A 23,830-nucleotide genomic window follows, 5' to 3' on the forward strand; every position below is an offset into this window, starting at 1 on the left:
CATTTAAGAACATGAGAAAGGAAGTGTGTAATCCCTGTGTTTTTTGAGAGGATGTTTGTCTTGCAGGAAATATGTTCCTGGGTCAATTTGCCCTCATTAATTAAAGGAAGTACGCAATTGATGTTTTTGAGGGGTATTTCTGTTGGGAATTGGGGAATTTCCAGGGTGGAATTATGTACTGCATATGTTATATAAGATGTTATGTAAGATCTGAAACTGATTCCCAAGGTACTTTATTGACGTGTATTCTGATGTTCCTGAAGACTATAAAAACTCGTGTAAATTGTTTTATTTCCGTCTTTCTCTATTCCAGAGAGAAAGGCCCTTTGCAAAGAATAAACTTTGTTCCAGGATTATTTTGGTCTTTGTCTCTTTAAAACGATAATGGGATTTACCTGTCGACCACACCTGAAAACATTTCTATTCCAACAAGCTGGCCTGGCCTAACTCTCCCTTTTTAATTGGCTTTTAAACTGGCTTTTAAATTGGGTTTTAAACCTCTTTAGATAAATTTGGATGTTTTTAATCTTTGAGCCTAAATTACTTAATCTGTTTCTTAATAGTTTTTAACTTCTATATGTATTTGTATTTATTATGGCTGTTCACCGCCCTGAGTCCTTCGGGAGTAGGGCGGTATACAAATATGAAAAATAAATAAATAAATAAATAAATTTATGTGCGCTTTCACTGCAACATTGTCCGTTAGCACTAATACATGGGTGCCCACCAGATGACCTTGGAAGACACGAAGAGCCAGAAACACCACCCTCAATTCCAGCCAATTGATGTTCTGATGGCTCTCGCTGGTAGTCCACCTGCCCTGTGCCACCTGCACCTGACAATGTGCTCCCCAGCCGGAGAGACTGGCGTCCATGGTCACCACTAGACATTGAGGTTCATGGAACAAGCAACCTTTGGCAATGGCAGGAGACCACCACCATCTGAGAGATCTGAGCACCTCCTTGGGAACCGGAACCTTGGCCGATGACGTGCCTCTCCCTGTCTTCTGAAATGGCAAAAGGAACTATTGGAGGTCTCTTAAATGCAATTGAGCCCAGGGCATGATGGAAATAGCCGAAATCATTTTGCCTAGGAGCTGCGAAAGTAAGAAGGGGGAAGCTTTCCTGCACCCTTCCACCCTGGACACCAGGGCCACTAGACTATCTTGGCGCTCCTGGGATAAATAAACTCTACCCTCAATTGAGTCAATTACTGCTCCCAAGTGGAGAAGACAGGTCGAGGGGGTGAGATGGCTCTTATCCCTATTAATAGAGAATCCATGGGAAGCAAGGGCCTGAAGGTGTTAACTGGAGGTCCTGACGGGCCTGCTGAGTAGAAGTAGATAAAATTAAAATGTCATCCAGATAACACTGGAGACGAACAGCTCTAACTCTGAGGGAAGCAGCCAAGGCTGCTAAAACCTTGGTGAAACAACGGGGAGCAGAGGAAAGCCCAAAGGGCAATGCCTTATATTGATAATGGGCTCCTGCATAACAGAATCTAAGGCACTTTCTGTGAGAGGGAAGGATAGGAATATGAAGCTAGGCCTCAGTGAGGTCAATAGAGGAGAGGAGGTCGCTCCTCCTAATGCCGTCTAAGATGGAACGTAACAATTGCATTTTGAATCTGCGATATACCACATATTGGTTCAAACGTTTAAGGTCCAGAATAGGTCTCCACCCCCCCTCCCCAATGACTTTGGGACAAGGAATACACGGGAATAAAACTCTCGTCTCACTTGATCCACAGGCACCTGCTGAATAGCCTCGATAGAGAGGAGATGCTGGATAGCCGAATCCATGAGGACTTGTCTATCACAGTCATGAGAAAGCGGACAATGCACAAAGAACATCGGGGGAAGAGAAAGGAATTCTATGGCTAATCCCGATCTTATAATAGCCTGGACCCACTTATCAGATGTAGTTCTCTCCCAAAGGTTGGCGAAAACGGCTAATTTGCCACCAATGGGACGGTCCAACATGCAATTAGTGATGGCGTCGGAGTGAATGACCCCCTCCCCCTTGAAAGGGCTGTTTATTCAGAAAGGATCTACCTCTAGACGACCTGTCTAGGGAGCCCCGCTGCCTGGGGTTGAAGATCCCTTGCTCCCGAGAAGCAGAAAAGGAAGAATTACCATCCCCGTCATAGCCCCGGAATTAAGGACGAGAGGGGTATGGTGAAACCCGGGACTCCCCCCTACGATATGCGGTGGCAAGATCTTCCATTTATCTTTGGTCTCTATATGAAAGGAGTCCAGTGGATCCCCAAACAATTTGATCCCTATAAAGAGCACCGATGCCAAACGCCACTTATGTCTCATGTCTGTCTGCCAATGGCATAGCCAAACCAAACAGCGAGCTGTCACCGCAGAAGCCAGGGACTTTGCAGCAAAACGAGCAGTGTTGAGAGTAGCATCCACTGAAAACTGGACCGCTGCAACAATCTTTTTCAAATTCTGCTTCATCCTCGAGTCATCAGGAGGCAACTTCTCTTGCAGTTGTCGCAACCATAATAATGTAGTTCGGTTGAAGAATGATGCAGTGGTCGCAGACCGAATTGCCCATGCTGACCACTGATGAGCCCGCTGCAGAACCAAATCCAATTGACGCTCTTCAGGGCATAGCCCCTCATCCGGATCCCCAGGAATTGAAGCGTTGGGTAACAAAGCAGCAACCGGAGTGTCCACCATTGGTACCTGGAGAAGAGACTCAAGGTCGGGTGCTATATTAAATTTTTTTCAGTCTGTCGAAGAAGGAACTGAAGCTGAACCTGGAGAGGTCCACTGTTTCCTGATTACTTCTAGGAAAAGTGGTGGAGTTGGGATAGAAGTCACAGGTTTAGAAGGTTCCGCAAACAGAGGATCCAAAGACCCAGGAGTCGGAGGAGGAGCATGGTCCAGGACACCGGAACCTAGCTGGCCCGTATTAACTGCCTTAAATATTAAAGACTTGAGAAGGGCCTGAGGGAAAACCCCGTGAAGGCCGGTTGGTCAGGCGGAAGGCCTTCATCTTCTGACAAGTCCATTTCACGAGACTCCACCTCTGCTAAGGATGATGGATGTAAGATGAAATCGGGGAATCAGGAGCCCCAGCTGAAAGAGAGTCCTCGGGAAAATCCCATTCAGGGGAAGCAGACACAAAGGACCGCACTGAACCTTCCATGCTGGGAGGCCTGAAACCAGTCGCTAATGATTGTTGGATAGCCACAGAAATCATTTGTTGAAGTTGTTCTGGGTGGACTTGGTAACAAATCTGCTCTTGAGGAGGTCTGGTATCAGGATCAGAAGCAGGAGGCTGAGACGAGATGCTATCAGGAGCCACTGGACCCAATGCAGCGGTCATTGGTGCTGTCGAAGATATTGGACCCCATAACTCCGATGTTGGAATGATGACAGGGCAGTCTCAAAGAGAGATACCTGGTCCAGAGTTTCCGCAGGCACATGATCCACCAGAGGAACTAGATCCCTAGAAGTACCAGACTCCTTGGGCCCAGCCAGAGTCAAATGGGCCGTAGCTTTGTCACAAAGCTTTTTTAAGGCCTTATCCCTGTGCTTCTCATCTTTAGAAGATGTTAGGGCATGTCTGTGAGGCTTATGATGAGAACGTGATGACTGGCCGCTAATAGGCGGCTCTGAGGAAACCTTTCTCGCGGTTGACACATGCACGGGAAAACGTCCATCCGGTGACCCATTGCCTTCAGCCCTGGCCTTCCAGCTATGCTTGAACTTGGCTTTGGGCATCGTGAAAAGGCAAACCAACTATTCCCTGGTTCAGACTAAGGGTCCAATGGGTGCCTCACAGTTACTTTCAAGACTGTTAGAAGAACACTCCTTCAATTACTGTCTGCAATAAGGCATTTTGGCCGCAGGCTGAATAAGCCAGAACCTGCTAGCGGCCCCAGAAGACTGCCCTCTGGACAAGCAGGGGATCGAATGTCAGGAAGGCACAGGCAGAAGCCTGGAGGCCCACAGAAATACCTGTAGCGGTCCGGTGTTTAAGGTTGGTGGCAAACAAAATGGCGGCTGGCAAACTTGGATGACAACGGGAGCACGAAGCTCCACCAAATGGCCGCTGTGCTCAGGGCCAATGAAGATCAAAGCAAAATGGTGTCTGGCAAGCGGTTGTATCAGGAGAATGAAGCTCCGCTCGTTGGCCGCCAACTGCTAAAATGGGAGTGCGAAGCTCCTCTGAGAATGCTCGCCACTTTAACTTGAAAAACCTTTCTAGGGCGGCTGTTCCTGTCGTGCGCCATGCATCCATGGAGGAGAGCGTCTACCAAGGCTGTGAAAGGATCGTCTTTAAATTCAGCCGGATAATAAAGAGCCCAGATGGCCGCAACAGTCTTTAGGCACACGAGTGAATGCTGGCTGACAAAATGTCCGCTCGCCCTGCTCTCCAGGAGCGCGAAGCTCCACAGAAACTCCACCGGTGTTTGGGAGCGCCAAGCTCCACTGTCAATAAAACTTGACACCCCTCTTGGGAGCGCGAAGCTCCTTGGCGCCCTGGAATGATGTTCCTTCAATGGGGCCACTCGATAATAAATTCCTTCTGGGTTGCAATTTTCTAACCTAACGTATTCACAAACCTTCACACTGCTTCTTTAGGGAGTTACTTAGTCACCTATGTGGATTAACAATCTGCTTTCTTTCCTTTAGAAGGCCTATGAAAGTATCACAAACATTAAGAAAATATTTACCTTTGTTTCACTGAATGTCTTAGAAATGCTTATACAGAAATTTTTTAAAAATAGCATTCCTCAAACCAGTAGATAATATTTTGTTATAAAATAGAAAGTGATGAATTATTGAAAATGTTTAATAAAAAGTCACTATTTGAAAATAGGTAAAAATAATAACTGAACGAAATGGAAGATATATGAAGACACAAAGCAATTTCTGAAGGAAATTCTGGGGAACTATGTTTAAAAAAAAACCTTATCATCAATTTATTTTGGACAATATCGAGAACTAAAATTCACATGACTCAAAGTGAAAAAAAAATTAAGGGGCAAATAGATGTGAACAGTTTAATCTAGTAGACAAGGTTTCAGGACAGAAACCAGGAGACTGTAAGTTCTAGTTTTGCCTTAGACCTGAAAACTTGATTACTCTGGGCCAGTCACACTCTCTCAGCCCAACTCATCTCAAAGGTTTGTTATTGTGGGGAAAATAGAAGCGGGAAGAAATATTAGGTATGTTTATTAGATACCTTGTGTTATTTATAAAAATCATAGATATGGCATAAAAATATTCAGATCTAAATTTAATTGTATTATTCAAGATTAAAAATGCATTGGAAGTTTTACAGATTGATTAATAAATATTAAACATTTTGCCCTACAAGTATGTCAAATGGGTTATATGCTAAAATTAAATTTAAAAAGTTCAAGTTAAAAGCTGACTTCTCAAGTAACTGATTTAGCCCTCAATTAATTAGCTACCTTGAAAAATGGACATGTGAATTTTTTGTTCTTTATCTGCATGATAATTTTTAAAAGCATGCATGTTAACTGATTAATAATGAAAAATGCTTTCAGAAAGATATAGAGAGGGTATGAATTTAGAAGAGAACTTTGTATAGAAATTCAACTCATACCTATTATATCAATTAGTTAAGAGCAAGCAGATTAAAATTAGAACAAAAATTCTGCCTTCCATCTTTAACAAGATATATTGTTCAGAGAACACTATCTTTTCTTTAAAAAATCAAATAATTACAATTCTGAAATTCTGAATATTTATAAATGTTAAAAATAAAGAGCTTTCTTTGATCAAGGTGAGCCTGCATGTACTCTGAATAAGGATTGCTGATGAAAGAATAGACATGTTCTTGTGTTATGTTGAACTGAGATAGATTTTTAAATAAAAATAGAGCAAAGAATTGAAGAATTATCATTTTTTTTCTTTTGAAATCTTTTTACCCATTTTACATGTTAAGGGAAAAACGGGAGGGGGAGCAGAACCGGTTCGGTGACATCATATCGTCACCGCTACCAGCTCGGCGGAACCGGGTGGAACCAGGCGGAACCCACCACTGGTGGAGGGTGACATTGTGCGAGTTTTTCTCCCAGCGCCATGTGTAGACTATGAAGTTTCCATGGCAGAGCCCTTCCCGGCAGGTAAAGCCTGTGACAACCTGATCTGGAAGGTCTCAAGGGTTCTAGATTTTCCTGGTCCCTCCGCCGGCCTGAGCTCCCTGCCTTGCCACATCACAGCAGACTTGGCCCCATGTGGGACCCAAGGCAGATGGGAGAACGAGCGGGCCCACCGTGTTCAGCCAAAGGGTGTGGGCCATCTCAGGGTGGATTGAGAGGCCCAAGCCCTCTCACCCTCCCATCTGCCTCAGGTCCATCATTCAGCCTGCAATGGGACATGCTGCTTCCAGGCCATCAAACAGGGAAAGAAGCAAAGGGGGAGGGAAGCAAACTAGGAAAGGAAGAAAACAGGCGAGGGAAGCAAATGGGCGAGGGAAGCAAATGGGGAAAGGAAGCAAATGGGGAGAGACAAGGAAATGAGGAGGGAAGCAAATGGTGAGGGAAGCAAACAGGCGAAGAAGAGCTGAGCCATGGGCATGAGGACAAGCATGAAGGCAGGTGAGGGAGGAAAACGGGCGAAGAGCAGTTAGGCCACGCGTGTGAGGATGAGCACGAAAGCCAAAGGAGTGGCGGGGAGTGGCGGGGTGGGGCCAGCCAGTGGTGGGATTTGCCGGTTCGCCGAACTGCGCAGAATCTTAACAATGGGTTTGCCTGAACCAGTCCGAAACAGCAGCAGCTCACCTCTGGATCAAGGAGCTTGAAAACCTTTTCTATGAGAAATGGCTAGAGTGTTTGGGACTCTAGCTAGTAATAAAAGTGATGGATCAAATAAATGACTAAGGCAGTGATGGCTAACCTTTTTGCCATTGCATGCCAGAAGTGGGGGGAGCAACCCATAATTCAATGCCCCCCATGCCCTGCCCCCCCTGTGCATGTGCGTGCAACCCCCCTCCGCACTCCCCCCGCTTTTGGATGTGATGGCAAAAAGGTTACTGGTAGGCCTGTTTTTCGCTCTCCCAGAGCTCCAAAGGTTTTTTTGGAGCCTGGGGAGAGTAAAAACAGCCTTCCCCACCCCACCCCACCTCCGGGGGCCCTCCAGAGCCGGAAATGGCCCATTTCCCGAGTTACAGTGGGCCTGTAAGGCCCTTTTTTTGCTCTCCCCAGGCTCCAGAGGCTTTCTTGGAGCCTGGGGTGGGCGAAAATGGTCTTCCCCATCCCTCCGGAGACTGGAAACAGCCTGTTTCCTGACTTCTGGTGGGCCCGGAAGGCCTGAAAATCAGCTGGCCAGCATGCGCATGCACGCTGGAGCTGAGCTGGGGCAACGCTTGTGTGACCACAGATATGGCTCTGCGTGCCACCTGTGGCACGTGTGCCATAGGTTCATCATCACGGGACTGAGATGTATAAATCATCCATGATATGGGGAAAGTGGACAGGCAGATATTTTTCTCCTATTAACTTTTAGGACTAAGCTGACTTGAATGAGATTAGAATAGAATAGAATAGAAATAGATATTATAAAGTGTATAATAAATCTGGATTTAATACACTCAGATGTGATAATGGTTATTAACATTAAAAGAAGACTGGAGAGATTCAATGTTGCCTACATGTTGGAAGCAGCATTCTTCCAAATACCACTTGCAGGGGAACAACTGGAAGAAGGTATGTTTTTACCTCTTGCATATGACCATAATGGCATTTGTCTGGCTGGTGTGAGAAACAAACTGCTGGGCTGAGAAAGAACTTTGATCTGATCCAATAGGATTGTTCTTATTTTGTATAATTCTAGTATTTTAATAGTAGTGTAGAGTACCTTAGTTGAAACCAAACATATTTAATATATCCTAGCCTGCTATTGAGACTTAATGGGTAAAGGATGGTTTTCATAATACTGAACTCTAATCAAACAAAATCATAAATGTTTAGAAAACAATTTCTGATGGGACCACTTCTCTGATACAACAATAACATTTCTTTTATGGCAGAAACTGCTAATCAAAAGTTATATTCAGCTCTTTTTAGCTTAAAACGTTAGAAACTGCGTTATGGAAATATATGTTATAAGAGATATCAAATGTCATGTATGGAGCTAGATAGATTTTCCACCTTAATCATGCCACAATCATAAATTCCAATTCATCTGTCTGATTACTTGGTGCCTAGTAACTATTTAAAACATAGCATCAGATCAGTGTATCTGCCATTCTTCAGGGGAATGGTTTTTTTTAATTACTTCTTTCCTTATTACTTTCTTTCTTCTGTATATCCTGTATCCTGCAATATATTGATTTATAACTTCTAACCTGGCGCCTAAGCGCCCAGCATTTTCGTACCTTTTGGGAATGCAAAGGGAGGGGGGGCATGTGGATTTCATCGCTCAAGAGCTGGAGGAAAATGACCCTGGGAAAGTTCCCTTTTATTTTCTCAGAGCGGCCAGTACAATAACATCTTTGTACCTGTGGATTGGCTGAATCCACATTGGACTGTTGGGTGGGGTTTCTAATTCCTTTATTCTAACTGTATGGCCTGAGGGCCCTCAGAGCCTGCTTTCTTTTCACCCTGCTATCACCTCTATTCAATAAAATATTTTGAAATGCCAAGTTTCAAGAGTCTTTACTTTCTTGAATAAGGGGGAAAGGCCGGACCTTACAGAAAGCAGGCTCTGCAAACGTGGTTAACCTGGAAAGAAAAAATTTTTACTTTACCGAGGAGACCCTGCAAACCATGTCTGAACAGAGCAGCGAACAAGGAGAGGCTGAATGCTGGAAGGAGACCTCCACAACCACCCAGCTGGATGCCAGTCCCATATGCCCCATTGAAGACATCAAAGCTGTCTTGGAAGGCTCCACAAAACCCCGCTGGTAGATCAGTGTGGGGAAGAAGGACAGCTGGGATGGAAGAACCAAGGGGGTTACACTCACCCACAGTAGACAAAAACGAGGGTGGAAGATGGAGTTGGAGGCCCTCTCTGACCAGGAAGAGCTCATAGAGGAACCACTGGGGGATGACTGACTCAATGGCACATCACTTGGCTCATGATTGAGGCTCTAGGGCATCTAAAGGTCTGAAGGGAGCTGGACTGGCAGCAGAGGAGGGCAGAAGCCACACCAGCCACTGAGGAAGCCAGAGCCATCACCCCGGATCCTGCAGCAGCCGACCAAACTGACACCAATGTCGCTGGAGCAGCAGCTGAGCAGGGAAACCCTCCCTTCGTGGCTCCAGCCCAAGTGAATGTCCCCGGCCAACTCAGGGGGCCCACAGTTGGAGAGGAAGACCCCCTCTTGGGTGTGAAGTTCAATGGAGATCCCCAGAAACTGGGCTTTTTCCTAGCCCAAGTCCTCACATATATGCAGGAATACGACAAAAATTTCCCAACCCAGGAGGTGCGAGTTTGAGTTGTCACCCTGACCTTAGAGGGACCAGCTGCTCGATGGATAGTGACACTCCATAATGCCAATGCCATTGAGCTGCAAAACTTCGACCACTTCATGATGGCCCTGCGATGGCATTTTGAGGACCCATTAGCTGACTGCAAAGCCCGCGATCGCATCAGACTTGTGAAACAGGATTGCTGGCCAGTAGCTGAATACACAGAAGAATTCCGCAACCTAGCCTGCCATGTAGACTGGCCACAAGACATCCTGGTGAGCTGGTTTAAGGACAGGCTGAACGATGACCTATACATCGCTTGCTTAGTCCGGGGTGCCCCTAGCTGCTTGCATGAATGGTACCTAATGATGGAGGAAGCCGAGATTGACATGACCCAAAACCAATACCAGGCAGGTAGAATTTGGAGAAGATCCCCACCTCAGGGGAAGAGGGAACCATTCAAGCCACAAACCGCCATAGTGCCAAGACCATCAGGCTGTTGATATTTCTGATAAAAAGAAATATTTTTTGATGGTCTTAGCTATAACCCCCTAAATGGGACAAATTAAGCATATGCTTTCAACTTTCTTTTCTAAAACATGATGAGATTCAAATTTTGATATTTCTTTTAAACAAAGGCAAATCTAAGTTATGAAATTCCGCATGCAAACTATGAATCAACTATTTGTCATGTGGGCTGTTTATGCTCCATTTAAGCTACTTTTATTAGGTTAACCTTTATTTGACCCAATGGAAGAATCCTTTCCCCCCTTGAGGCTGCCATTAGGGCTGTAACTGATACTCTCTAGGCGAAACTGCATTTAAATTAGAAAAAGAAAAATCAATGAACAGATGACCTAAGAATTAATTAACAGTTTGAGGCCTGTACCTCTCCATAATCCCACCCTGAAGCTGGGCCAAACACACCTCAAAGCAATAAAATGGTATACCTGTGAGAATGCAATTCCAAAAGCCACTCCAGCTATGATTCCCATATTGGTCTCCATAAAACTGGTCACCAAATCATAACAGCCCTAAAGAAAACAAAGAACATTTCATCACTCTTCAAAATTATATCCTCTTGTCCATGTTTAATGCTCATTTGAAAAATAGTTATTCAATTCAATATACAAATGACACACCATTTACCAGTAACCAAATCGGCAAGGTATATATCAGCATAACATTTTTTTATTCATAACTCATAAATTGTACATTTTAAAGTAAGATTAAAACCAAAAAACATTAAGGAACATTTAGAAAAAGTTGTTTCCTTAATTATTCACCCTTGTAGAGAAATATACAGTATCAATATAGCTAAATAATTATATTCATTTATAATCTTCCCATACTCTAGAGATACAACTTTTCTAAAATTCATCACAATCAAATATGATTTAAAATACTTCTTTAATTATTCTGACCTCACTGCATATTCTCACAATTGTTTAAAAATTATCAGCAAAATTACCTGATAAAATATCCCTTCTATTAACATTTTCTAATTAATGTACTCACACCTTATTTCATGCTATATGACTATTATCTTATTAATATTTTAGCAGAAAAGAAATCAGCTTCATCAAAGTATATTTCTGAAATGTGCTGAAAATGAAAACCATTACATTGGTAATACTTAAGCTGTTTGGTAAGTAAATGAAGCACACACTCAATCAGATTACTCAGACCTGGTGCCCTCCAAAATATCTTGTAATTTAAACCAATTGGCTTCTTGGTAACCAATCCAAGAATTCTGAGAGTGTGAGCCAACCTAACTGGACATGAAATTAGTCTAATTTATAATAGCATATATCTGTTGCAGTATGCTATATATTGGGCTGCTTTTCAAGATGATGTGGATGCTGGATGATAGATACTGACATGAGAAAATCACATATTTTGTCTCGTATTGCTTCCTTTTTGATTTTTAGTGCAATTTGAAGTACTGGTTTTAAATGGGTTGGCACTAGAGTACTTGCACGATTATTTTTTCCTGTAAAATTTTGTGACAGTCACTTCTGCAAAGTGAGGAGAATGGAGGCTCGCTCTGCTGTGTGGGTGTGGGGGTGCCCCTATCCTGGAATTTGATTTCCTCCTATCATTATACTGAAATGATAGAACATGATTAAAATTTATACTATATCTAATGCATCAACATTCAATGCTCTTTTATGAAAGCTTTGTAGAATTCAATAGTCTATTCTTTCTGAGTTGATTTGCTCCCTCTTCTGTAAACCTTATCACTGAAGAAAATATATTTTTGTGAAACAAAGTCTATTTGGCTTCATATATTGTATGTGCCATGAAACAAAGGTTTCTAATATTTAATCATTCCATTTATTTTCATACACTATATTGATACACTATATTGACACATTGATACACTATACGTTGCATCAATGTTTACAAACCTTGATTCATGGCAATTTTTGCTGTGTTCTTCCTGCAACATGAATTCTATAAAGCTATAAAATATACAGTAATAAAACATATCTAATAAAGGATAGGCTTTGATCGCTTATTCTGTTTTCTACATTTATGTAGATTGTTAGCACATAACATGTGAAACAGGTCCCAAATGATGAATTTAAAAAAGGAGGCAGAAACTAATAAAAGGCAGCTATGTAATAAAAACTGTCATAAATAGATTCAAGTAGACTTGCCATTTGCACTGAACAGCTGCTAATAGAATTTGAATCTATTTGTTGAATTCTTTGCTTTAAGCAATAATTATTATGGGGATGTTTGTAGTCATAATAGGAGTGGTGTGGTGGTCTAGTGGTGAAGATGCTCGCCTCCCATTCGGAAGGTTAAGAGTTCAATCCTAGATAGTGGCAAATGTTTCTCTCAGGGTGCAAAAAAAAAAAAAAAAACTGCTGCAAACTCTGTGTAGTGTCAGGAAGGGCATCTGCGAGTAAGCGCTCAGCTCCATCCAGTGTCCCCAACTCTATGCCAAATTAAGGGATTACAGGGTTGCAAAAAGGAAGGTTTATTTTTAAAGTTTATAGTCATAACAGATATGGGAAGTTAGTTCAGAAATCGCTGAGAAAGTTTATTAATGAGGTTATGTGGAAAACATATTTTTCCTGTTAATACCTCGAAAACATCATGACCAGGATAAGAGCATTAGCAATCCACCAGAAACATGTTTCAGTACATTTATTTAATTTATTTATTTGATTTACTTTTGATATTATTCAATAATCAATAACCAAAGACAGGGTGACAAAATAGTGGGCATAATAGAGAGATAGAGAAATACATGTATGTATGTATGCATGCATGAATTAAATATTTTATTTTGAAAGCCTGAAATGAACCATACCTTCTGGTTTATTTTAGTAGGAGCAATAGTCATGTTATGCAGGTCCATAGAATTACAGTCACTTGCGTTCATACAACAACTTGGGGGAATTCCATGTTCACTAAAATAAGGGCTAGTATTCCAGTTGGTGTAGTTCTGGACACCACAACAACTCAGCTAATAAGAATTAAAAAAGGAAGGAAAAATTGTTACAAAACTGGGAAATATTTTATGCATTTGATTTCAAAATATTCCAAACAAATAAAGAGAAAAGAAATCTTTCTGAAAACATAGTCAAGGGATTACTATTATAGTAAGAGCCACAGTGTCACAGTGGTTAGAATGCAGTACTGCAGGCTATTTCTGCTGACTGCTGGCTGACTGCAATTTGGCAGTTTGAATCTCACTAGGCTCAAGGTTGACTCAACCTTCCATCCTTCTGAGGTCGATAAAATGAGGACCCAGATTGTTGGGGGCAATATGCTGACTCTGTAAACTGCTTAGAAACGGCTGAAAAGCACTGTGAAACGATATATAAGTCTAAATGCTATTGCTATTATATTATCATAAGTGATCATAATTTGTCATAATGATGACCAAAAGGCACTATTCTTGTCTAGAGAAATTTACAATCTAAAGTTCAAATGCAGATAAAAACTGAGAAATGAATGAAATTTGCAAAGTTTTATCTTTGCAAAAGTAATTTCATGATTACCTTCCTATATTTTCTCCAAAGAATAATATAAAAGTGTATTTTTACTCCAAGGCTGTGGAATTCTAAGTGCCTGAAAACAATGAAATTCACAGATAGTTGGACAGGAAACAGTTCTCAAACACAAAATAAACTCTGTATTGTAGGAGAGTATAATCAGATCACTGGGCTCTCTATTCCAATATTACCAGCTGTAATTGACAGTAGCTGCCCCGAACGGCTGCAATTGAACCTGGGACTTTCTGAATGTAAATTATTTGGGTAAAATATCAGGAACTAGAAAAATATTTCTAGATAAGTATGGTTGATGCTACTGAATCCATAAAAAACACTGCCAACACCTACACTTTTTTTATTAATATAAATAGAAAGAACAACATGTTCAAAATTCATATAGACAGTGTGTTGTCAGCTTACAATTCTTTTGAGTAATATTCATCGTAGTAATAATAATAGTGTTCTCTAAATGTAATCTCATAACAATGTTTTTCCCTCATAATATTAATACATAAAAAAGAAAGAACAATTACTTATACTTAATCCAGGAGATAAGAAAGCAAAAGAAACAATAAATATACTACGAGAGCAATTTAATATGTTAATGGCTGATAAACCAGGCAGGTGGTTGGCCTATGTGTTGAGGAAAAAAACAGAAATCACGAGTTATTGGTAAGATAGAATACAGAGGTAAGGAAATTTACCAACAGAATATGATCAACAAGGCTTTTTTAGAATTTTATACAAAGTTATATGCTAGTGATTCAATACAAGGCATAGATATAGATAGATACTTAAAGGAAGAGAATATTCCTGAATTAACGTTAGAGCAGAGGGAAGGATTGAATTGGCCAATAACTTCTGAGGAGATTATTGCAGCAATTAAGCAGTTAAAAATAGGGAAAGCTCCGGGAACAGATGGATTAACAGCTGTTTATTACAAGAATTTACAGTTTGAAATGGTAGAACTGCTTAGAGCATTATTTTGTAAAATTCAATTAGGGGGAGGAGTTCCACCCTCTTAGAGAACAGCCTTTGTTTCACTGATCCCGAAGGAAGATCAAAACTGTACCAAACCTGAAAATTTTAGGCCAGTATCACTTTTGAACACTGACTATAAAGTTTTTGCCAAGATATTAGCGAATAGATTAATGCCAGTTATGCAACAAACAATTCATAATGATCAATCAGGTTTTATAAAAGGGAGGCAAATGAAATATAATGTTAGACAAATTGTAAACTTATTGGAATATTTGGAAAAAAACAACCAGGTCTCTGCAGCGTTTATATTTTTGGATGCAGAGAAAGCATTTGATCGTTTGAATTGGCAATTTTTGTTTAAGATAATAGAGAAAATGCACTTTGGAGAGTATTTTATACAATCAATTAGAGCAATATATCAGGAACAAACAGCACAAATAATAGTTAATGGAGGCTTAACAGATGTTTTTAAAATTGAGAAAGGTACAAGGCAGGGCTTTCCTTTGTCTCCATTGTTGTTTATTTTAACTTTAGAAGTTTTGTTGAATAAGATACGTGACTCTGATAAAATAAAAGGAATTGTAATTAGACAGCAAGATTATATATTAAGAGCGTTTGCAGATGACCTGGTTGTTACTTTATCTCACCCTATAGAAGCGGCTCCACATATGTCCATATATGGACATAATAGGTCAATATGGTAAGGTATCTGGATTTAAAGTAAATCAACACAAGACAAAGATGATAACTAAAAATATGTCCATATCTCAAAGAGAAGATTTAGGGAGAATAACGGGGTTTGAAATAGTTAAAAAGGTTAAGTATTTAGGAGTATATATTGCAGCCTCAATCGCGAAATTATTTAAAAACAATTATGAAGTTCTTTGGCAAAAAGTGCAGAAAGAAATGGAAAATTAGAAAAAGCTACAACTATCTTTACTGGGAAGGATAGCAGTAATAAAAATGAATGTATTACCTAGGTTCTTATTTTTGTTTCAAATGATACCAGTGCTTAAGAAAGATGGAAACTTGAGGGAATGGCAGAAAGGGGTTAATACCTTTATTTGGGGTGGGAAGAAACCAAGAGTGAAACTGAAAATTATACAGGATGTACGTGAGAGAGGAGGTCTTAAAATGCCTAATTTAAGATTGTACTATGAAGCAGCTGTTTTATTCCAAATTAGCAATTGGTTTTGTTATGGAATGAAAGGACCAAGCAACATTCCTAGGTCAGCCAGAGACAGTTTTATTGCGCAAGGTTCAGAGCCAGTTTTTTACCTGAAGCTTTGAACAAGGGAAGAACCCTGATACAACTGGTTTTATACATTTCTAAGACAAAGGTTTCAGTGAGATCATACATTTTCCATATATGGTTAACATGAGATCATACATCCGATTTTCCCTATATGGTTACATACATTGGATAATGTGTTCATCTAATTACTTAAACCATTAATTTTAGTTTATAAAATTATCTTAGCCACACAACTTTTCTTAAGTGCTTGTAGTTGTTAATGGGAGAGTTACTACTGTCCTTGGGTAAATTTATTGGATTAAGTAACTCTTTGTAACATATAGGTCTTTGTGTCATTCACAGTGAGGTCACTCAGATGTTTTCCATATGGCGGTCCTTTCGTGACATCTAGGTCTCAGAAGATATATTACCACTTAATGAGGTTTAACTGTTTGTTAATGTAATTTCCAACAAGCACTTTCCTCTCTTATAATAATGTGAATAGAGAGGTTCTCTCAGAGTTCATGTATCTAAGCACGTCTTCCCCTTATAATAATGTGAATAGACAGGGTCCCCCAGAGCCCATATATCTGACTCTGTATGATTCCTATTTTATTCACATTATTTATTTGCTATAATTCCTACTTTATTCACATCAGTTTAATTTAACTGAAGAGAGAATGTTAAATATAGAGGGTTATGATTTGTTATATGGATGGCATGCTTATCTGTTATATGAAAAAAAAAGTGGATAAAGTGTTTAAGGGTCATATACTTAGAAATGTGTTGTTGAGGGTTTGGAAAAAGTATCAATATAAGCTAAATTATAAGATACCCATATGGGCAAATCCTAGACATGCAATAGAAAATATAAGTATAGAACAAAAAACAGAGGTGATTACTTATAAAGAGCTTCTTTTTATGGAAAGGGGTAAGCTGCAACTGAAATCTTTAGATGTATTAAAAGAAGAAGGGATAATTTATACTTGGTTTCAGTATGGTCAGCTTCAAGCTAGATGGAGGGAAGATCAGAAAATTGGTGTCATGCAAAATGAGGAAAACTTGGTAAAACAGATTAGAGATCAAAGTCAAATGCATATTAAAAGCTTGTATAATGCATTATTGGAAATAGATTCAGAAACGGAATTGGTTAAGGATCGTATGATAAAATGGGCACAAAACTTTCAGGAACCAGTGATGATGGACACATGGGAAAAGATTTGGGTTAGAAATGTTAAATTTATGCAAGCACAAAATTTGAGAGAGAATTTTTATAAAATGTTTTATAGATGGCATTTAGATCCTAAAAAATTATCATGTATGTACCCGAATTTGCAAGCTAAATGTTGGAGATGTGAATGTGATGATGCAACTTATTATCATATATGGTGGACTTGTAAGAAAATCAAGGCATTTGGGATAAAAATTTGGTGGGTGATGCAGAACATTCTGAAAAAAAGGTTGAAATTTACTCCTCAATTGTTTCTACTGGGTATAACGACAGATTGTACAGTATTAGAGACTAAATTGATCTTGAATTTAGTATCAGCAGCCAAGCTATTGGTAGCGCAATATTTGAAGAAGGATTCTTTGCCTACTATTGAAGAGTGGATATTGAAAGTAATGAATTTAGCAGAAATGGCGAAAATCTCAGCATATTTGAAGGACTATACACAAGAAAGATACGTATCGGAATGGAGAAGATGGATTGATTACATTCAAAATAAGTATCAGATAAGAAAATATCAAATAGCTTATGAATGAATGTTAAGTATTAGAAGTATTATGTTATCTATAGTGGAGTTAAGGTTTCAGGGGGGGATTTAGTAGTCTAAGGATAGATAGGTTAATTTAGCTTATGATTGTTAATTGAAATACCTTGTATTTTGCTCTGGGAAGTCAGGGGGGAGGGGGGATGAGGGGAGGAAAAGGGGGGGGAATCTTTTTCTTTTCTGTAAAACGTTTCAATAAAAAAAAATATTAATACATATTAATTGTTAATACTAATCAGAATTAATCAAAATTAATAAGTTACAGTAATCAACCCTAATAATAAAATTAATCTTTCTCGTGTAGTTTTAGAAGTTCTAACTCCTGTTTCTCTTATTTAACCATTGATAAAACAGATCCCATACCTCGAAATATTCAGTGTCTTCCTTTTCTTTAATTTCAAATGTTAGTTTATTCATTTCTGCACATTCTAAAATTTTTGTTATTATCTTTTCTTCTGTGGGGATCTCCTCTTCCAATGTTGTGCGAGCACAATTCTGGCCACTGTTAACACGTGTATTATTAAATATGCATTCCTTTTACTGTATGTGTCTGGTATGATGCCCAACAGAAATATTTCCAGTTTTAAATATATATGTTCCTTTATCATTTTTTCGAGCCAGGTGTGTATTTTGGTCCAGTACTTTTTTGCTTTTGGACATGTCCACCACATGTGGTAATACGAGCCTGGGGTTTGATTGCACTTCCAACACTTGGTAGACATATTGGCTTGGTTAATTTTGCTGGGGAGAAGTGCCATCTGTAAAACATTTTGTCTAAGTTTTCTTTCTATGCAGTGGACGTTGTCAATTTATAGTTTTTGTCCCACAACTTTTGCCATTTATCCAATTCTATAGAATACCCAAAATTTTTAGCCCATGCTATCATGGTTTCTTTCTTTTACTTGCTCTTCTTCCATTCTAATAGTCAATAAATAATTATAGAATTTTTAAATCAGTTTCTCCTCCAGTCCTATTAAAATTTGATCCAATTCTGTTGGTTCTTTATAAAAAACCATATGTTTTCACATCTTTATAGTATCTAGATTGTATCTGTACATGTAGCCACCATACTAAATTTATCCCTTGGCTATTCACTTCCTGTTTGTGAATAAGCTTTTTCTGGTCAAGTTGCTAGCACAGTTTCTTTATGGGACCTTGCTCGGACTGTCAGCTTCATGTTTTACATCATTAGAAATAGTTCAATCCAAATTCATTAGATCAATTCTCCAGATGCCGTGTTGTGTCTCAAATGCACTTCTGCGCCTGGAGACAGGATTGACAAAAGTCGAAGCAAAAATCTGTATAACGTCCTTAAATTTCTGGCTAAAGCTTAACTTCTTTCCACAAGGTCTTGCTCCATTAATCCTCCAAGACAAATTCTCTTCATCATTGATCAAGGCTGTCGAGTCCAACCATGCCAAACTAGGCTTCTCCCCAGCTTTAATACTCAAGATGGACTATGATCTAGCAAGACAAATCTTGTGACAAAGGGTGGAGGACATCAAGAGGCAGGCGGACTTAGGGAAAGCTCCACTGTTTCTGGTTGCAGATGCCATTAAATGTGTTGTTGTTCCTGTCAGCTATCTTAGTCAGTTGGAGTCAGCAAACCACCGGAAAGCATTTGCACTCGCACGGTGCCATGCGCTTCCATCAGCCATCCTGTACGGCAAGTATAAAAGGATACCATTCACTGAAAGACTCTGTCCTTAAGGCTCAGGAGAGGCGGAGACTGTGGATCACATGCTCCTTAGATGTTCCTTTTATATGGAGATTAGGAAAAAAACATATTCTACCAATAACTGCTAGGTATCCTGACCATTCTGACACTACCTATCTTCAGTGGCTGCTTAAGAATGAACAGTCCATAACTACAACACAGGTGGCTAGATTCTGCGCAGCAGCACTGGGGATTCGTTACAAACACGTATCTTCTCCACCATAGCAATGTTATATTATTATTATTATTATTATTATTATTATTATTATTATTATTATTATTATTATTATTATTATTATTTTATTTATATATCGCCCATTCTCCCGAAGGACTCAGGGCGGTGTACAGCCAGAATTAAAATACAAATATACAAATATACAATATCTAGTTAAAATTAATTAAAATCATTAAATAGTTTTGGCCGAATTTTAAAACCCAAAATTAAAACCCAATTTAAAATCAATCAATTTGACAGCCCCGCCTGTCGGAACAGTAGGGTCTTGAGGGCACAGTGAAAAAACCCGGAGGTCAGAAATGTTACGAATATCCGGGGGCAATTCATTCCAGAGGGCAGGAGCTCCCACAGAGAAGGCTCTCCTCCTGGGTGTCACCAGCCGACATAACTTGGCTGACGGCACCCTGAGGAGTCCCTCTCTGTGGGAGTGAACTGGTCGGTGGGAGGCTGTTGGTGGCAGAAGGTGGTCCCGTAGATATCCTGGTCCTATGCCATGGAGCACTTTAAAGGTGGTGACCAACACCTTGAATTGCACTCAGAAGACCACTGGGAGCCAGTGCAGTTCGCGCAGGAGAGGTGTTACATGGGCATAACGAGGTGCGCCCATAACCACCCACGCGGCCTCATTCTGGACCAGTTGGAGCCTCCAAGTGCTCTTCAAGGGGAGCCCCATGTAGAGAGCATTACAATAGTCCAGATGGGAGGTGACGAGGGCAGGAGTGACCATGCGCAAGGCATCCCGGTCCAGAAAGGGATGCAACTGGCGGATCAGGTGAACCTGATAAAAAGCCTCCCTGGCTACGGCCGTCATATGCTCTTCTAAAGACAGCCGTGAGTCCAGGAGGACACCCAGATTGCGAGCCCTCTCTGTGGGGCAGAGATTCACCCCCAATAGTCAGCGATGGCACCAGCTGACTATACCGGGACGCCGGAAGCCACAACCACTCAGTCTTAGAAGGGTTGAGCTTGAGCCTTTTTTTCCCCATCCAGACCCGCATGGCCTCCAGGCAGCGGGACATCACATCAAGGGCATCATTGGGGTGGTTTGGGGTGGAGATGTACAGCTGGGTGTCATCAGCATACTGGTGGACTCTCACCCCAAAACCACGGATGATCTCACCCAGCGGCTTTACATAAATGTTGAACAGAAGGGGCGAGAGGACCGACCCCTGCAGCACTCCCCAAGCGAGGTGCCTCGAGGTCGACCTCTGCTCCCCTGCCAACACAAACTGCGAGCGGTCAGAAAGGTAGGAGGAGAATCACCGTAACACAGTGCCTCCAATTCCTAACCCCCTCAACCACTGCAGCATGATACTATGGTCGATGGTATCAAAAGCCGCTGAGAGATCTAATAGGACCAGGACAGAGGAACAACGCCTGTCCTGAGCCCTCCAGAGATCATCCACCAACGCAACCAATGCCATTTCTGTGCTGTACCCCTGCCTGAAGCCCGACTGGTACGGGTCCAGATAGACAGCTTCCTCCAGGTACTGGGGTAGCTGTCGTGCCACCACACTCTCGACAACCTTCACCACAAAACAAAAGTTGGATGCTAGACGGTAATTTGCTAATAGAGCTGGGTCCAGGGATGGCTTCTTGAGGAGTGGCCTCACCACCGCCTCTTTCAAGATGGCGGGAAAGGCACCCTCACTCAAAGAAGCATTTATAATCCCCTGGAGCCAGCCTTGTGTAACCTCCTGGGAGGCCAGTACCAACCAGGAGGGACACGGGTCCAATAAACATGTGGCAGCACTAAGCCTACCCAGAATCCTGTCCACGTCCTCGGGAGCCACAGGGTCAAACTCTTCCCAGATAGAATTCTCCAGACTCACCTCCGCCTCCCTCTCCGGACTCACCCAGTCGGAGTCCAAGCCTTCCCGAATCTGAGCGACTTTATCATGCAGGAATTGCACAAAATCCTCAGCTCAACCCTGCACGGGATCTTCCCGCACTTCCACCCGAAGGAGGGAGTGGGTCACCCTGAACAGAGTGGCTGGGCGGTTCTCTGCAGATGCGATAAGAGCAGAAATATAGTTAGATTTTGTCGCTTTTATCGCCACTAGGTAGGTCTTGATATAAGATCTCACCTGTGTCCGGTCAGATTTGGATTGACTAGTCCTCCAAACACTCTCTAGGCGTCTTTTCCGATGCTTCATCTCTCTCAGCTCCTCGGAGAACCAAGGAGCCAATTGAGATCGGCATCGGGTCAGAGGCCGCAAAGGCATGACACGGTCCAAAGCCCTTGCGGCTGCACTATTCCAGGTGGCCACCCGGTCTTCAGTCGAGTCGTGTGCCAGAGTCTCCGGAAATGGCCCAAGCTCCATCTGGAACCTTTCGGGATCCATCAGGTGCTTGGGATGGAACCATCTAGTCAGTTCCGTCTCCCTGCGGCGGGGGAAAGCGGCTTGAAAGTCTAAGTGAAGGAGCAAATGATCTGTCCATGACAAGGGTTTAATGTCTAGGTCCCCTCTACCAAGATCATTCAGCCACTGACCAGAGATGAAAATCAAGTCCAGAGTGTGTCCCCCGGTGTGAGTGGGGCTTTGCACTAACTGGGTCAGGTCCATGGCCGTCATGGAAGCCATGAACTCCCAAGCCACCTCTGACATCTCACTGACAGATGGCAGGTTGAAATCCCCCATAACAATAAGTCTGGGGGTATCAATCGCCACCCCGGCAATCACGTCGAGTAGCTCAGGCAGGGTCACCGCCACGTGGCAGGGAGCCAGGTACGTAGTCAGCAAACCCATCTGCACCCCACGACCCCACTTCACAAAAAGGGACTCCGGCTATCTGAGGAACAGTGGCCTCCCTCGGACAAAGACTTTCTCTAATAATTGCCGTTACTCCCCCACCCCTCCCCTGAGCCCTCGGCTGATGAAATGCATGGAAACCTGGAGGGCACATTTCAACGAGGGGGACACCCCCCTCCTGGCCCAGCCAGGTGTCCATAATCCCAGCCAGGTCTACACCCCCCTCCACAATAAGATCACAAATGAGGGAGGCTTTATTAATTACCAACCTGGCATTACATAACATCAGTCGAGGACCCAGGGCCTGAGACTCTGTGCAATCCAGGACATGAGCCACGCTATGGGGGCTGGAGTGTGCAATCGCTCGGAGACAGTGCGTGCCCACCCCCAGAACCTGATATGGCCCCCTGCGCCCATCATACCTGCCCCTCCCACTTACCACTTTGATGGAACTGCCCTTCGTTTCGCCCCCTGGAGCCCCGGTCAGATTACTCTTCTCCTCTCCTCCGCTGCACCCATCTAACCCACCACCCCGCACAGTGGCTATATGGACCCCCAGTCCATCTCTACAGACCCCTCCCCCTCCCGGGTCCCCTTAAAAACGTCCCTGCTACCCTCTTTTAAAAACCCCTCAACCCCCTCTTTTTCACATGCCACCTCTCCGGGTCCCAACACCCGTCATTGAGGTAGGCCCTCGATAATGTGGAGGGCCACATCTGCGAGAGGGGGGCATCTCGCAGTGCAATTAGCTCAGCTGCCAAATACATCAACCAAAAAGACCAAATGGAACTGGTATCCAGGTAGGGGTCCAATAAAGTTCTGTAATAAAAGATGGTAAAAAAGATGATAGAAACCATGTGGAATAACAGCTGGCCTCCACTGTTCTCTCACCACAGTGGGAGGAGTCCCAGGCCTTTGAGCACCTCTGCAGGATCAATGTCCCAATCACCCTCTCACGGGGATGGTCAGATGGTCATAACTTTGGTGGATTTGTTGGTCCGCCTCCAATCTTTCAGCAGTAACCAGTGCCCAAAAGCCGTCTCCCTCAGCACCGACATGACTGTCCAGACCACCTCGGTACATGGGCTCAAGAATAGAATAACAGAATACAATAAAAATTTATAGAGATAAGTCGATGATAATCCATGGGTGGGGAATATTCCACAACCAGGAATAAATCCGCAGTAATACAATCCATGGGCAGTGTCTAAAAAGTCCAAAACAGGCTGAAAAGAAAAGGGGAGGGGGGAGGGTTGCCACAATTGCCACAACCCTTTACACTGCTTAGTCAATTCCCTTTTAGCGTTGAATCTACAACGGGCCACACAGTTTAGGGATTGCAACTATCATATAGTCAGACTATGCATAATTGACACTAGATTTTATTATAGTTTTTAGTTGTTATTTATTATTTTATACTAGAATTTTTCAGTGTATATATACTGAGTGCTTTTATTTGTCCTGGTCTCTGGTCTAAGGCTGTAATAATAAATTGTTGTTGTTGTTGTTGTTGTTATAAAAAACCATATGTTTTCACATTTTTATAGTATCTAGATTGTATCTGTACATGTGGCCACTATGCTAAATTTATCTCTTGGCTATTCAATTCCTGTTTGTTTTTCAATTCCCTCTTCCCATTTAAAATATCTTTGTATCTTACAATTTTTCCCATATCCATCACATTTGGGTATGTTAGTGCCTCCATCATGGAGAGCCAGAC

At 41.8% G+C, this 23,830-nt stretch overlaps 1 protein-coding gene across 1 annotated transcript in view; it reads right to left on the reverse strand.

Moving 5' to 3' along the window:
* The window catches only part of TSPAN7 (tetraspanin 7), a 300,581-nt gene that overhangs the window by 14,729 nt on the left and 262,022 nt on the right, over positions 1–23,830 (reverse strand). Inside the window, exons 5-6 of the mRNA XM_034423813.3 lie at positions 12,731–12,886; positions 10,356–10,439 (exon numbers count right to left, since the gene is read on the reverse strand). Of these exons, the coding sequence (XP_034279704.1) occupies positions 10,356–10,439; positions 12,731–12,886 (240 nt within the window). The remainder of the gene's footprint in view (positions 1–10,355; positions 10,440–12,730; positions 12,887–23,830) is intronic.

This window comes from Pantherophis guttatus, chromosome 5 (assembly GCF_059756535.1).
Source record: "Pantherophis guttatus breed Tessera chromosome 5, ASM5975653v1, whole genome shotgun sequence".
In the NCBI taxonomy this organism is placed as follows: domain Eukaryota; kingdom Metazoa; phylum Chordata; class Lepidosauria; order Squamata; family Colubridae; genus Pantherophis; species Pantherophis guttatus.